This window comes from Pteropus vampyrus, unplaced genomic scaffold (genome assembly GCF_000151845.1).
Source record: "Pteropus vampyrus isolate Shadow unplaced genomic scaffold, Pvam_2.0 Scaffold286, whole genome shotgun sequence".
Classification (NCBI taxonomy): domain Eukaryota; kingdom Metazoa; phylum Chordata; class Mammalia; order Chiroptera; family Pteropodidae; genus Pteropus; species Pteropus vampyrus.
Genome location: NW_011889067.1, coordinates 1904119 through 1920242, shown reverse-complemented (window position 1 = coordinate 1920242; position 16124 = coordinate 1904119). Strand labels below are relative to the sequence as shown.

General features: G+C 56.4%; 1 protein-coding gene across 4 annotated transcripts; it reads right to left on the bottom strand.

The window, feature by feature from the left end:
• Nucleotides 1–12: 12 nt before the first annotated feature.
• On the bottom strand, nt 13–15979 carry MAN2A2 (mannosidase alpha class 2A member 2). Of its 4 annotated transcripts, XM_023520946.1 has the most exons (24): nt 15762–15979; nt 14762–14911; nt 13935–14192; nt 13720–13867; nt 13433–13604; nt 12873–13000; nt 12518–12691; nt 11928–12114; nt 9838–10015; nt 9350–9552; nt 8975–9157; nt 8704–8818; nt 8450–8517; nt 8126–8291; nt 7385–7621; nt 7038–7160; nt 6622–6736; nt 6207–6340; nt 5854–5995; nt 4126–4259; nt 3705–3779; nt 1963–2157; nt 1732–1842; nt 13–1094 (listed from the first exon to the last, which is right to left on the bottom strand). In XM_023520946.1, the coding sequence occupies exons 2-24, from the start codon at nt 14891–14893 to the stop codon at nt 942–944; spliced, it is 3531 nt and encodes a 1176-aa protein (XP_023376714.1). In that variant the 5' UTR covers nt 14894–14911; nt 15762–15979; the 3' UTR covers nt 13–941. The 4 variants fall into 4 exon arrangements, with proteins under 4 accessions (XP_023376714.1, XP_023376716.1, XP_011374450.1 ...); XM_023520948.1 differs by lacking the exon at nt 3705–3779 and having other exon boundaries at nt 15762–15972; XM_023520947.1 differs by lacking the exon at nt 15762–15979 and having other exon boundaries at nt 942–1094; nt 13720–13864; nt 14762–14905.
• Nucleotides 15980–16124: the final 145 nt, after the last annotated feature.

Below are 16124 nucleotides of genomic sequence, written 5' to 3'. Positions count from 1 at the left end.
CAGTGCCTCCTGATTTACTCACACATCCCTGGTGCCTGTGCCAGGAACTGGACACTTCCGCAGAACTGTACTGATGGTGAAGCTTCATGGCCTGACCGTAGGTGCTGAAAGCCTTCTCGGGTTGCCCATATGCAAATGGGGTCTTGGAGGCTTCACTTTCTTTTCAGGGAAAAGAAATTTGCCAGGCCAAATGCCCCCATGACCGGAAGGAGCTCTCAGGGACAGTGGTATACAGGGTACAGGCACCAAAGGGGAGTTAGGTGGGGTGGAGGACCACCCCCCATGCCCCTGCCACCATCCCACAAATCAACACACAGACCAAGTGCCCAGTTTGAGATGGGGGTTTTGTACCTGAAGTGTCCTACGACCTCTGGCCATAACAGTCTCTAGTGAGTCCTTCTGCCACACTGCCACCCCTAGCCAAGGCGTGCAGGCCAGGGAGCACTTGGAGTGAAGTTGTTACAGAAAGCGGCAATTCCTTCTACTCCGTCCTCCTCCCAGCGGCCCTCTGCCCCTGCTTATCACACCAGGATAAATAGTCCCTGCGTAACCACTTACAGTGACCCTGACGCTGGGCTGTTACCCATCTGGCCTCCCCTAACTCTCCTGCTTCTCCTCCATCTCATTTTGGGAAAAGGATGGGTACTTGAGCCTGTGCCCAACTGGACGGCCACTCACCCCAAAACAGAGGCTGGCCCTGCCCATTCTAACCAAGGGCCTTCCTTCCTTATCTCTCCAGCATCTGCCCTAGCTGCCCAGCACTGGGCCGTGGGTTGCCCCCAACACAGAAGCAACAATAAACAGGAAATGAGGGCAGAGCCCAGTTTGTCACAGTTCCAAGAGGTAGATCGGGACAGGATACCCAATGGGGCTTGTCCAACCCGACCTTATTTTAGAGGCAGTCTCTGTGGATGAATTTTCTCTTCAGGCCACAGGAAGCCCTAGCCCAGGCGGAGGCGAAAGGTAGCAACCTCCATGGGCTCCAAGTAGATGTCAGTGCTGTTGGAGGGCGAGGCCAGAGGGTATAGCAACGTCAAGGAGGTTGGCTGTACAAAACCCACATCCAGGCCATGGAAGAGGCTCCCCAGGGCCACCTGTGCAGAGGAGAGAAGGGCAGGGCTGTGCTAGGTGCTGCCATGCCAGACGAGGCAGCTCTTCCTCCACGTAACCTGTTACCCCTCTAAGAATCTCGAGGAAACGGTGGCCCCTCTCAGCAGCAACGTGCCTACATACGCATGCAAGTTTGCACTCAGTCTCGGGCTCACCGAGATGTGCTCGACCCCAGAGCCTATCCACTGACCCTAGGGTAGGAACCACTGCACTGAGCTACGAGCTCTTTGAGGACAGGGACCACATCCTGGTTCACTTCTGAGGATCTGGCACATGGAAGCATTCATCCGTGCTGGCTTAAACAACGAACAGCGCTTGCAAAGTCACAGCGTGATGGCTTTTGCTTATTTCTGGTGTTGTCTACTTTGTTTGACAGAGGCCTCTACTCACGGAACTGTTCCCAGCTATATGCCTGTCTAGCACTTGCCTCTGCCAGGCCTTAGGAGCTTTGAAAACACATGCCGACAGCTTCCCCCCTCTCTCTAAGAAGCCCCAAGGTGTGACCCCCATCCCCCTCATCGCTGCCTGATCTCACTGCTATCTCAAAAGCTCTCTCACGCTGCCCCATTTCCCTGCCCCCTCTCTTCAAGGGCTCCCTTCTCACACCTGGGCCCTGCTCACCTTGCCTTGGCTTGTGGTGCAATTGAAGCCCAAGTTCTTGGCCTCAAGGCCACAGTCAAAACCCTTGCGGTGTAAGATGAGTGCGGCTTCTGCAGAGGGCAAGGTATCATCCTGGGGGACAGACAGTACAAAGGCAGTGTTCAGAAGGTGGTACTGGGATAGGGAGGGGTCCAGGGAATAAAACAGGCCAGAATTTGGTTCTAGAGTCACAGGGCTGAGGGGCATACTCACCTCGGCCTGGAGCATGCGCAGGTTGAGCAGGTGGAAGTCACAGGGAGGTGAGGAAGCCAGAGGATGGAAAGAGCGCAGCCCAGGGGCTGGGGGCTGCCTCTTGGCTACGGGCAGGGCCAGCACGGGGGCATTCAGGTACGTGGAGGTCAGGTGGCTGAGGAGGGATGGGTAGCTGGTAGAGTGGCCATCCGGGACCTGCAAGATTAGCCCGAGATTTGGGTAAGGGAATGGAGCCAGGGCGAGGGGTGAGCATGAGGATAAAAGCACAACCGGATCAATTCCTTCGGAGAGCGCTGCCCCGATGGGTCTGGGTATGAGGGCTGCCTGGCTCCAGGAGCCTCAAGTGTGGCCGCCTCCCATCTCATACAACTTAGAAAAAGCTACTTCACTAGGCCATCTCTCCTCAACTCTTGTGTGTTTTTATTTTTACTTTTATTTTGTTTTTGCTTCCCTGACACTATCGTGAGCAACACCTCACATCACAGAGATTCTCTGTGTAGAGAAGATGGAGGACAGACAGATGTGAGCTTCACCACAGTGTAAGGGCCTCTGATGGAGAAGGTCTTCCGAGGGATTCTGTGGTTTCAAATATGACCCCGTAGCTACAGCACCAGCCCTGATTCTTGGGCCCAGTGGTCCCCACAGCTGGCCCACTGAGACTACTTGGATGGCTGGCCTGGATGTCACAATCACAGGCCTAAGCTGAACTTTCCTCCAAGACAGCCACTTTCCCTTGTTCTGGATTTCTGTCCCTAGTGCCACCCTCCTTCCAACTGCCCCAAATCTCTCACTTCCCTCTGCCTTGATCTCCTTTCTACCTCTGCTGTGTCCTCACATCCACTCCAGACTTCTCCCTCCCATTGCTTAGGTTCCAGCCACCAACATTTCCTGCTTGACTAACCTTTAAATTGTCACCCCTGCCTCCAGTCTCTTCTCCACAGATCCATCCTAACCCCTGCTGTTAGAGTGACATGGTTAGGGCAGAATCCCTACAATGTCCATCCTGGCTCAGATCCTTCACTGGACTCCAAGATAAAGGCCAGACTTATCCAGGCATTCAAGGTCCACTACAGAACCAATCTACCGCCCCGCCCCCCGCCCAGTGCTAGCCCAGCGCCAGCTAACAGAACTTGCTGCAATAACAGAAGTATGCTATATCTACACTAACACAGAAGCTACTACCTGCTTGTAGCCACTGAACCCCTGACATGTGACTAGTATGAAGAACTGAACTGGTTACTGTATTTAGTTCTAATTAGTTTAAACAGCCACGTGGGGCTTGTGGCTGGACACACTGTACAGGCAGCTCTCGTCTGAGTGAATTCACTGCTATTGCCCACCAAGTCGTCTTTCCTGCCCCCGGCCCTGTGCCTCGGGTCATGTGTGTAGATCAGGCCCCCATTCATCAAAGCCGTGCTTGGATGGCACCTCCTCCTGGAAGCTGTCCTTGATCCCCTTGGCCTACAACGCTCTCTGGCTCCTCAGGACTGGTGGACATACCCATTTTCTACCTGATATTTTCATACACGTGGCTTATCCCTGACCCCTACCCACCAGTAAATCCTTAGAGCAGAGTCAGTATCTTATGCACTGTGTCCCTCTCGGGCCTCAGAGCACAGTGGATGCTCAGGATCTATTTGGGGCACAGACACTGGAGACAGAACGGCAGGCTCTGTCATCGCAGGCTCCAAGTCCAGTCACAACTTGCTAATACTAGTTCAACACCCATTGCCGGCCCTTACCTCTCGGGTACTGCTCCTGCTGTTGTGAAAGACCAAGTCCCTAAACATGGTTGCCAGTTTGGAGAAAAAGCCAGGCTGGTGGGGGCAAAGAAAGCCATGAGATGAGCAGGCCTGGTACGGAGAGGGCTGGAGAACAAGGGGGCCCAGGGGAAGGAGGGGCAGGGGAGGCAGAGAGAGGAAGCTGGGAGATGAACACAAGGGGGCACAGGCGACAGGGTGCTGTAGGGGAGGGAGGTGCCAGGTTGCATGAGATGGAGCATCAGAGCATCAGACTAACTCCCCCTGACCCAGGAATCAAGCCCTACTCACACCATCCCTGCCCACCTCCAGCTCCGCTCCCCAAGCCCCGGCTGGCGCACCCCAGGGCGGCCCACAGGGACTGGCCTGACCTGGCTCCCTGTGAGGGGGGCCCAGAAATTACCTCGCTGCCCAGGGTTCGCCGTTCCAACAGGAGGCGGAAGTAGTTGCAGCTTCTCTTGTTGTCCTTGAGCCCTTGGCCGAGGCCCCGGTTGTCATCCTGCATGAGCCGCCGGTCCAAGATCACCTCCAGCTGGCCTGGGGAAGGTAAGTGTGAGTCTCCAGCCTTCCTCCCCTGTCCCCAAGCAGACAGTGACCTCTGGAAGAAGGTCCATAGGCCCTGAGGGAAAAGCCCAGTGGAGTGGCAGGAAGCTGAGTCACTCAGTAGAAAAAGCAGCTGTGGAAACTAGTTCACAGAGGCAGAAACCAGAGACTAGGAGAGAGCAGGCTGACCCTGACAGGTCACTGACCCTACTCTGTGACTCGGGAGTGGGACCAGGCCAGGTGCCCAGGCAGGGAGCCGCATCCAGACAGGCTACATAAACAAACCAAATAAGCAAACACAATACTGCCATTAGCAGCTGTTGCCGAGGCCTTAACCAGACAGGTCTTCTCAGGCTGAGCAGCTTCTATTGTCACTAGAACATGCTCTCCTGCCCTCGCTCTGTGTGGAGACAGACTTCAGCTCTGCTTCCACCACGGTCCTCACAAGGAGGGCTACAGAGAAGATAGCCAGATGGCGTCAGGGAGAGGCTCAAATCAGGTGTCATTTGGGGTTGCCCTGGGGAAAAGAGATGGCAGACGACCACCTTGGCTTTGTTTTCTAAATACGCTGAGGGACAGGGCTCATTGCAAAGCTGACATATGTTGGGATGTAGGTTTTCCCAGCGCCTGTTTTTTTAAGAATCTCCTGAGGGAGCCCACGCAGACGGCCCTACCCGCCCTACCCGCCCTTCTACCGCCCCAGCCCTGATTCTGACTTCAGTAGTTCCTCCAGGTTTTTACTCTGAGTAATCACAGGAAGATGGCTGAAAACCCTAAGATGAACCCCTGGCTTATAAAACAATCATTTCTTAACATGCTGTTTCCCAGAAGGGCAGAGAGAACCAAGCAGGGACATTGGGCTTGGTGAGGAGTCAATGACAGACAGGCCTGCAGGAAAATTCTACAGCTGGGGAGGTTCTGGGCGAAGGAGCAGCAGAGCCCCACTGCTTCTACCCTGGAGTCGGGTCCCCACTGCACTCACCACCGCCCCTCGCAGAGCCTGGACCGGGCACTCTTAGCTCGGTCCTGCAATAAGGCTCCACCCAGGAAACGGGAAGATCTGGAGGCCTCAGGAGCCACCAAGTGCAAACTGTTCACTTCACCCTGAGGACACGGAGCCACCGGGGCTTGCCTGGCATGACGGGCTCCAGGCCAGTACTCCTTGTGCCTTTATTTTGATTCTTAAGAATGTCATTCTCTGTCTTAATGACCACGAGTAGGAAAACTGTGTCTTTCTCCCCCCTTTGCTAAGTATTTCATCACAACACCCACGCACTTTTCCAACCGTCCCTCCCATCCCGGGGCAGAGGACGACTGCAAATCTCAGGAGAGAATCACCGTTCAATATTCTGATATCTCTGAAGGGATCCAATGGGGAACCCACCCCACCGGGCCCCTGCATCAGGGGAGAGGGTGACAGCAGACGTCTTTATCCAGCGCCTGTGTGTGACTGACAGGAGCTGTTAATGGCTCACCCTTTCTGCAAGCGTGGAGGGAAGGGGAGGCCTGCAGAGTGAAGAGGCTTGGGGGCGGGATGGCTTTCTCCTTCTTGTCCTCTACCCTGTGCACAGCTCCCGTTCCCACTCACCATCACGGAGGCTGGAAACGCCCAGGGCCTGGGCGGTGTGCAGCGTGAGGCGGTTCTGCGCGTCCTGGATGTAGGCCATGACTGGCATGGGGTAGAAGTTAGCCTGCAGGGGCAGCTTCTTCAGGTACCGCCTGGGCTGCACCTGTGGGTCAGGGCCAGCAGGTCAAGGACACCTGCCCCCTCCACACACACATATTTGGGCCCCAGGGGGTCCCGAATCTCAAGGAGTCTCTTCCTAACCTCTCCCGCCTGATTCTTCCTTCTCTATCACCCCTTGGTGCCTGTGACAGAGGCAAGACACAGTCCAAGTCCTGCTCTGTGGAGTCTCCAGGGCTCTGGGTCCCAGCAATCACCTGGAAGCCATTGAGGTCCGTGAAGAAGGTGCCCTGGCTGTCAATGGCTGTGTGGATGCGCAGGGCCAGCTCCCTGTTGACGTAGTCCCGGATGTCCACCAGGGACGACATGTACAGAGACAGCCCCTCCACCCCTGGGCACAGGGACAGAGGGAGAGCGTCAAGAGACTCGGAATGCGTCAGAATGAGCCACAGCCTGAGAGAGTGAGCTGGACGGGCTGTGCCCAAACTCCCAAGCCATTCCCAGCATTTCTGGATGAGCCTCGCTCCAAGAGAATTACTTAAGCATCATCTTTGCCTCAGATGACAACTTGTTGGGAACAGATACTTGAACAGAGCACGGGCGGGAGGAAGAGAATGTCACAGCCGTGGGCCCCACACCTCCTTTCTGACCTTCCTCATCTGCAGGGCGCACCTGGTAGGTTATAGAGCCGGACCACCTGGTGAATGTGCTCGTAGTATGCCACCACCTCTGAGAAGAAAGGGCCTTCGGTGACGCGCAGCACAGGGGGATCCTTGGGGACGTAGGGCTGGAGAAAGAGCAGGTAGCAGCTGAACCCACAGCACCGAAAGCAAAGCAGGGAGGTTCCAGCCCAGGGTGAGACAGGGAAGTGGCTGTTCACAATAGGTCTGGCCTAAGATCCGAGATTGAGCTCTTCACCCACCCCGCTACCTCCCAGAGGTGGCAGCACAGGTGAGGCCCCCACAGGCAGGGCTCAACCTGGAGGATGGCCCAAGCCCCTCCTCACGGTCTCAGTTCACAGGTCTCCAGTGCCCTCTGTTAGTGAGGCTCCCTGGCCGACTGGGATTTGCGAGCTGTCTTTAGGGTACCTGGGCCTCGCCATCGGGCAGGAAGAGGTAGGCTCCACTCTTGTCTTTGGACGTGCGTGTGCCATAGACAAGGAACTCCATGTCCATACGCTGCTCCTGCTCCTCATCCACCCTTCGGATGCTCTGCCAAAAAACACAGCCCTGACCCCTGGCCCCACGACGGCATGTCAGGCCTGCCCCCTGGGAGGGCACGGACAAACTTCCCCCAAGAAGGCAAGCCCAGCTTCCCCTGCTGTCAGCTCGGAGCCGAGGCGCCCTCTCCGGGGCCTGCCATCAGTCAGGTGACGGCATGCTCACGGGCCCACCTCCACGCATGCCCCCCTCTGGCTCGCACCCTGGCCCTTTACCTTGAGGAGCCCGCTAAGGCCTGAGAACCAGACCTGCATGTAGCGGTTGCTAAGGGCGAAGTCGCCAGTGCCAGAGTCAATGATGCGTAGAGGGAATGCTTCATGCCTGCTGACGACCAGCTGCCGGCCGTGCAGGTAGATGCGCACGGAGGAGGGCAGGGTGTGGTGCCCATCCAGGCCTAGCTGTAGCTGCAGCACGCCGAGGCCCAGCGCCGGCAGGCGGATGGGCACAGACACCTGCCGACACAGGACGGTGAGGAAGCGCGGACTGCAGCCTTGGCGTCAGTTCTGGACACAAGCCTGGGACTCTCACCCTGGAGCCTGAGCAAGTCCCTACACCCACTGAGGGGTCCTCTATCCCATCCTCTGAAAGTGCAGGTGATATTATTTGCCCCTTGTCAGATAGTTCTGAGTCTAAAACGATACCTAGAAAACTACGAAGTGGTAACCACACCCTAAGCTTTCAATAAGAGTGTGTTGACGGAATGAACAATGAGGCCACGTAACTGCCATTTTTACTACCATCATCACTATACCAAATTTCACCCTCTCTTCAAAGACAGCCCAAAATCCCAAGAGTGACTGTTCTTTGGGCAACCCCTCTCCCCAGGACTCACATCCCTAACCCAGGGAGCAAGCAGGCTCTGCAAGCAGGAGAGTCAGAGGCTGGTGTCGGAGGACAGAGGCCAAGGAGCAGCAGAGGGCCAGGGCCGGAGCCCACCTGGCGAGCCCCCGCCTCACCTGGTAGACGTCAGGGACCATGTCAGTGGCGGAGCTCCAGTGCACGCTGACCTGTGCAGCCAGGGGCTGACCTTCCTCCGAGAGGACACGCACCTGGGGCGAGCTGACCAGCAGGGACACCACGCTGAGCCGCTCCTGTTCCAGTGGGTTGAAGAGCACCACATACCTGTGGGTGGAAGGTGGGCTCACCCAGGAGGCCACTGCTCCCAGCTGGCGGAAGCAGGGACAGCGGCCAGGCCGAAAGTCCCACAGCGATTGGTAGGTGTGGGGGTGGGAGGGTGCCGGGAGTGGCTTGGTCTCCGCGCCTGGCCTGGTTCAGCTCACCTGGGTGAGGAATCCAGCCGGATCACTGTGCGCTCTGGCAAGGCATCGTGATTTGAGCGGGTGTCATCCTGGAGTTACGTGGGTGGGAAGGGAAGAGCCATCATGGGGCTCGGCCTGACTCAGAGTCCTGCCTCCTCTGTACCCCTGCCCCCCCATCCTGGATGCAAACCACCAACAGCACTGGGCATAGATCTTCATCCAGGATGGGGAAGAAAAGGAAGAGGGTCCCCCAACAGACCAGGAGTGCACCTCACCATTTGGAGGAAGGGCACCTCAGGGTCAAAGTGGTAGGTCTCCTTGTCCCCCAGGACCAGATAGTGAGCTGCATTAATGATGACCTGCTTCAGGTTGACGAGGGAACGCAGCAGCCTGTGGGGCAGGAGAGGGACCGTAGAGACAATGACCACAGAGAGCCCATCTGCCCCCGGCGGGCCGGGCCCTCCCACTGACCGTCGCCCAGGGTGTCCGTCCTGTAGGACGGTGACCGGGGTTATGGGGCTGAGAGAGAGAGGAGAGGGCTCCCACCTGACCCCGTAGTCCGCCACGACTGCCTCCTTGGCAGTGCCAGTGATGGCGTCGTGGTGCTGGAAGAGCCCCAGCGTGCGCCGGGCTTCCGTCAGAAGGGCGAAGTTCGAGAGCGGGTACTGGCCAGCCAGTCCAGAGCGGCGGGCGTGAGCCACAGCCAGGCTGTACAGAATCTCGGCGCCCCTGCCCCAAGAGACAAGTCAGCCCCTGCCCACGCAACGCGACGGTGCCACCGTCCTCTGCCCACCACTTCTCCACCAGCCCTGGTCTCCGCGCCCTTCCAGTCCCCTTGGAGCCCATCCAGCCCCTCCTCCAACCCGAGGCCTGCTCCGCGCCCTCCAGCCTGGACGGCGGGTGGGGGCGTGGGGGTCTTACCGCAGGTGGGCTTCCAGGACTCGGTCCAAGCTCTTGTAGAATGGCCGGGAGGTGTAATAGCCTGTCCAGTAGTGGTCCTCCCGGTCCGCATAGGAGAAGAAATCGCCACTCAGCACAGGAAACCCTGGAGGCCGGGCCCCTGGCTCCACCCCTGTCCTCTTGTACAGAGCGTCAAAGTAGTCAGAGAGGGTGCCAAACTGGGCCTGTGGGAACCCCAAAAACCCACTCCCATCAGTGCCAGAGCCTCCTGGAAACTGTGGCCCCAGTGCCGCAGCCAGAGCTGGGAGCCAGGTCCTGCCTACACAGAGGGCGGTCACTGGACCTCGCGCACAAGCTGGGGGCCTAGGGAAGAATTCTGACAGAAAAGGGGAGCCTTGCCCAGAATCAGGAATGAAACCTTGCTTGGAGCTGGCACAAGGATCCTGGAACCTCACTGTAAGGGCTGGGCTGTGGCCCTGCTGAGACCCCTCCCACGGTGCCCCACGTACCTGCACATGGAAGTCAGGCTTGCTGTTGAGGAAGTCGAAGAGCCGCTGGTAGTTGGAGAACTGAGCATCCCACTCCTGGGGCTTGTCATAGCGGAAGTCATCGCCCAGCGGCACCAGCAGGACGTTGCTTCGGAAGAGCCGGGACTTCTTGCGGTACTGGTCCAGGAGCAGGGCGGCCCTGAGGGCGGGAAAGGGACCAGCGTGAGGCTCCACGTTACAGGATCCTGAGCAGATCCGCTGGAGGGAGACCTTCTGCAACATCACCAAGGGGGGCCACGTGGCCTGCAGGGCACACCTCCTGAGATGGAAAGCCCCTTCTGAGAGCCCAGCGCTCCCCAGACAGTCGACAACCAGACAGCTCTCCCTGTCCTAGGCTGCGTACTTCAATTCCCTGACCCCGCGCAGAACAAATCAGTCCTTCCCCACGAATCTCTTTTGGACATAGCAGAGATGTGTTCATGCTCCTCTGTGCAGGAACCCCACGATGGATATGGAGGTCCAGGGTGAGCTGACCTACAAGGGAAGACAGAACTGCACCCCTTGGTCCAGCCTGGGACTCCCGTGGGCATGGGGTACATTTACATGGGAATGCTTGGCAGCTCCCCGAGTCACCCCACAGTGCCATCAGGTGCCGTGTTCTCCACGCATGTGGCTCTCAAGGTCTTTTCTCAACGACTTTCCTATTCTGTCTTCTAAAGCTAAGAGTGGGTGGAACCTTACATCTGTAGCTAATGAATCTTATCTGGTTAGATTCAACCCATATCGCAAACTGTTGATACCTTTTGGGATCTGATCCTGACTCTCCAGCTTCATTGTGCTCACCAGTTAGAGATGCAGCACTGGAGAGAGAAGCCTGGACTTGGGAGCCTGACCTACACGAACACCAGCTCCACAGGCACCAGCCGCGTGACCTTGTGTAAGTGACTTAACCTTTCTGGGCCTCAGTTTCTATGAAATGAAGATAATATAAATATCTACCATCATGATGTTATGAGAATTAAAATGAACTGCATGAATTAATACTTGTTAACACTTGGAATAGTGCCTGGTACCTAATAGGAACTATATACAAATATCTTATTTTCTTTTTCATCTAAGTTACTGGGAAAATCAATAGGAAAACAGCTCCGTGGCATATCATGAAAGCCTCTTTCTCTTTTTAGACCAATCTATTAACTGGCATGTTGTGAGTATCACAGTTAAACCGGCCACTAATCTACTTAACAGTGCTGGTCAGCTTATACTTTTCTATTTCGTTCTCAAGAAAGGACTCCTCGGGTACCATTTTCCGCACTTTATCAGCCCAGGAAGCCTTTCAAAGGAGAAAATGAAGGTCCTCTCGCTGTAGACCCGCACTGGCATCTGGAGATCATGGCAGCAGCTTTGGTAAAAATCCTACCTTCGCAGCCCTAGATGCTTGCATGGAATCAGCATTTAGATTTCTGGATTCGGGAAACAAAAGACCACTTTCTTTTTCCTTAGTCACGTGCTTCACCTCTTGCACATCGTGGAAATTGGAGTATTGCAACATGAAAACCAGTTCAACTTGTTATATTCTTAAGACCAGTCGGATTCTGGCAAAATCGCTGTTTTAGATCATTCTTAATTTACACTTTCCCACGGGGCCAATTTCAGCAACAATGACATTTTAGGGGTCCCTAAAGATTCTGTCAAAGGGAACAGGCCTGCTTTCTCAGAGGCTGGAGGCTGCTGGGCAGGATTGAACGTGCACGGGTTCTCGGAACACTGAGGGTTCCAGCTGACTTGGAGCCAAGAGGACGCCTGAGCTCAATGAAGGCATATTGGGCTAAAGGTTGGAACGAACTGTACCTAATTTGAGAATTACTCATCTCTATGTCAGCCAACCGGCTCTGAAAGTTTGTTAAAACACTAGAAAACATGCTCATTTAGGAAAATAAAACCATTCTGGGAAAAGTGGCTCCTTAGAGCAACTCATTTTCTACGGAGACTCGTAAAGGAGCTGCCACCACAGCAGCTCGTGGGCCTGAATGTACCACAGCCCACCCCCGATCTTACGACGTCCCTATCATGCAGAGCCCAGACAGGAGGCCGGGACTGGGGGCAAATACCTCTCGGCTACGTTCGCCTCTGTGATGGCACGGGGCGGCACTTTCCACGGGCAGTTGATGCGCCCACCAGGCAAACGTTTGAAATCAAACTGGCAGCAGATCTTGGGATCCGGACCACAGGTATGTGGGACATCGTAGCTGTAGAAGGGCATCATGTGGCAGAAGATGTCTGTGCTGGAATCCGAGTCTGAAGAAGATACAACGGGTAGTCAGCCACCGCCCGGCAGCGTCAAGAGCCGGGCACAGGGGTGCCGGCAGAGCGGGGATCTACTCCGGCTACAGACAGCTGAGAGAAGGGGAGCCTCGAGCTAAACTTAAGGCTATTGGGGGGCATGCAGGCCACACCGGGAGGGCTCCGTAGCCCACAGCTCCCCAGGAAACAGCATGCTCAGCCCCTCAGGGTGGACAGCAGGCCCCAAAGAGGCCAGAGCTCAATGTGATCCCCACCTAAGCTGAAAGAGGGCGCTTCTGGTGGTCTGCACCAGTGCCTGTTGATCTGCTCTGAAGGACACTGGGGGTCTTACTTAGCACCCCTGCCTCCCTCCAGTGAGAACTACTGCTGTGACCTTCTCTACCCTACCTGGCCTTACCCCAGGTCTGCCTCCACATGAACTCCAGACTGTGGGTGGCAGCAAAGTGCTTCTTGATGGCATAGTGCACCCTCTGAATCAGCATGCTGGTCAGGTTGGCACGGCGCAGCAGGTAAGCCATGGTGGGGCTGTGTCCAAAGGGGTCCACCGCCCATCCTGAGCGTGGGGTCGCACCTGGGCAAGAGCATGGAAGCAAGAGGCCCTGAATGCCCCAGCTCCCATCCTGCCATCACACTGTGCTGGGGAAATGAGTGTAGGAAGGAACCGCCCCCTGCCAATCCCCGCACCTTACAACCCCTACTGCCCTCTGGGCCCAGCCCTAGGACCTGGCTCCCTTTGCTAAGCCTGGCCTCACCGAGGTTTTTCTCCAGCCACTGGTGTCCCTCGATGAGCTGGTCAATCAGTGCAAAGTAATGGGAGTTGGCCTCATCCGGCATCACCCAGCCACCTGTCACAATCTCCAGCTGCCCGTTTCCCACCAGCCTGGAGTTAAGGACTCACGCTCAGCTGGGGTGGGGACCCTTTGCCCATTCCTGCCAACCAGAAGATGCCGGGACCTGTGCGCACTGGCCTGAGGTTTACCCAATCCCAGGACCCAGGGAACAGACATGCACCCTCATCTCCCGCCAGGCAGACCTCTGTGCTGTCATGGCCCTGCTCACCTCTGGACGCCGCCATGCCATGCTTTCTCTTGTCTTGTGCTCATAGAACTTCAATTTCTCCTAACACATGTAACCCTCAAACCAGTTCCCGCCTTCTCCTTTTTGGTCCCTCCACCATCACTCCTCAGCTCTGCCACACCTCCCCTCGCTTCTCCCTGATACTGTGGCGCCCACAGCTCCTGCAGCACAGCGACCTGCACACCCATCCTAGGCCCAGAGGACAGTCCTCCCACGCCTCCCAACTGGCACTGGCCTTCGGACTGCTGCTTTCTTTTGGGCGCTGATGTTGCCCCACCACTTGGCGAAAAAAGAGACTTCGGCCCACAGGAAGCGCCGCCGGGGGTCTTCCTGTAGCTTGGACACCATGCTGTGTAGGATGTGCTGGGTCTGCTCCGCATAGTATTTGTCGAAGGTCTTGATCCAGCCTGGGGGCCAACACAGGGGCTCCTTGAGGAGGCTACATCTTAAACTGTCCCTCTTTTCCCTTGCTATCAGAAAGTCCACTTTATTCCCCAGCTCTAGGAGTCCACTGGCCCCCACCTGGGTCATTGTGAGAGTGGGGTACCACGAACACTTGCAGGTCTTCGGCATCCCAGTCGTGTGGGCCGTAGGAGATATCGAAGCCTTGCTTCCATACTCCACCATCCACGTTGTCAAAAGGCAGCTCCTCCGACACAGTCAGCATCTGCTGGGTAGGAGAGCCGCTCAGTGTCCATCCATGGCCACCATGGGTCCCAGCCAGCTCTGACTCTTACCTGCAGCTCCGGCTTCTGTCCCTGCCCCCCCAAAGCAAACTGGCAGTCTTGAGGGGAGATGGAGAAGAAGCTGGGCCGGGGTTCCGGTGGCACCACCCACGAGCCGTTGACGGTGTAGTAGGGCAGCAGGGCAGGCGGGCCCTCGGCGTTGGCGGTCAGCTCCAGCACGGACTCCTTGATGTGGCTGATGATCTCATGGTTCTCTTCCAACAGCTGCTCCAGCTGCTCAATGCGGTTCTGCAGCACAGAAATTTGGCTCTGCCAGAAAACCAGAAAGCAATTACACACAGCTCGTAACGCCTCAGGGAGGGTCTCTGCCTGGGGCCCACCACCTGAGGCTTGACTATGACCCTGCCCTCCCCAGTGGAAGGCAGAACCATGAGCTTATGAGGCCAGACGGCTCAGGTCAGATAAAGGAAGAGGTACGAATCGCTACGGAGGACTGCAGTCCACTTGGGCTGGGAGTACCCTCACTCTCTAGCTCCAGGGAGGCAAAGATTTCACCTTGCATGCCTACTCTCCACAGTCGGTGTTGCCTGTCTGGAGCACTGTGCTGACAAGAACTACACGCGGGCTCGGGGGGAAGGAATGGCGCAATCCGTCAGCAGTATCTTCCAGGAACTCAGGAAACAGAATGGCAGTCCACCACGTCATTTTTCCTTCCTTCCTTCCTTTTTGTCATCATTGTTTTTAGCTTTGGGTTTCTAGAAAAGCTGCCTATTGACAAGGAATGTTCTTGTCCTGGGCTGACGTGACTCTCCAGCTGGGGCGCTAAGCTGAGCTCGGGCAACTTTATGTGAAGACATCAGCCGCCAGGCGTGACTCACCCGGGGGAAGTTCCCACCACTCTGGTGTCGGGTGGGATCATGCTGCACTCGGTCCAGCATGAGGTAGAGTGAGAAGACAGCCACGCAGAAGATGGCAGCCCCACACACCGTCACCTGCTTTTTCAGCTTCATGCTGGCCTCCACATCCACCTGGCAGGAAGGACGCGATATGGAGTTCCAGCATGCAAAATGCCTTCCGTGGTCTTTCCACCAAGCATTCCGAGGAACACCTATTTGCCTGACTCTCAAGGAAAGCAAGCTTCTAAGCACCAGATCCTGACACCGGCTATGGATCCTGACCCCACCTGGATTTTATTCTCTTGGTTAAGACACAGAAAACACAAGTAAGCAACCCATCTGAAGCTGGTCCTCCAACGTCATGGTAGCAGCTCTGGCCTAAAGTGAAGATGAATCTCTTTCCCCCCAGGCTGATGATATAAAAAACACAACCACGTAACAAACTTCCCAGCTCTGGCTCCAGAGATCATCACACAACCTCCTGATTATAACCGGCTTCCCCAAAAGCTTACCTACAAGAAAGACACAGCCCGGCAAAGGAGGTAGGTGTCCAGACTCCTTGACCCTGTGCTTCTGGTTTCAGAGGAACAAATTTCTATCTATTTTGATTTGAAACATATAACCACAGCCCAGAGAGACTGACAGAAAAGCCTTTCTCCCTGCCCGCTTGGATGAGACTGGTACTCAGCAGAAACAGTGCCTGGCACAGCTCCTCTCTCATTAGGAAATACACAAAGAATTTAAAAAGCAGCAGCTTGTGTTCGTAACACAGAGTGAGTCTTCGTCCTACTATTAGTTCTGATTCCGCAGTGGGTAACTTTCCGCCTCTGCTTACGCAGCATTTAGAGGACCCCCTGGGAAGCCAGCAGTGACTGACTGATGCTGAAGATTCCCTGGGTAGGGAGCAGATAGGAGTTCCTAGCTAGTGGGGCAACTTCGAACGACCAGTGCCGGCTGCCCTTGCCTGCGGGCCCCCACTTGCCTGCTCCGCGGAGGGAGGCCGCTAGCTGCCTGTCCAGCGTGGGGGGGAGCCTCCGCTCTGAGCCTCCCTCTGGCCGGGGGCGAGAGCGCTGTCGCCTATGCCTTGTGCCCTACTTAGCGCGATCTGATTCCGCTCAGGAGCCTCGGGCAATATTTTTAGCCCTTGGAGCCTGGTCGCAAGCCAAAGTGGGTGGAGCTAAGGAGACAGTAGGATCACCGCGGAAGCAGGCACCTGCACCCGCCCGCTGACCGGCCCGCGGCCCTCCCCGACTCCACCGGTCCTGCGACCGCGACAACTGCCCGGTGCGGGAGCGCGGGCAGCCTCCGACCCCAAGGCGCCGCTTGCACTCCAGCCGCCCAAGCC

Bases quoted from the DNA above. Each gene is read 5' to 3' on its own strand.
- MAN2A2 (XM_023520946.1), bottom strand. From the start codon at position 14,893: ATGAAGCTGAAAAAGCAGGTGACGGTGTGTGGGGCTGCCATCTTCTGC. The intron at 12,692-12,872 runs GTGAGGCCAGGC...GCTCTTGCCCAG, and splicing joins GTGGCTGGAGAAAAACCTCG to GTGCGACCCCACGCTCAGGA. The intron at 10,016-11,927 runs GTATTTGCCCCC...TCCCGCCCTCAG, and splicing joins GAGGCGAACGTAGCCGAGAG to GGCCGCCCTGCTCCTGGACC.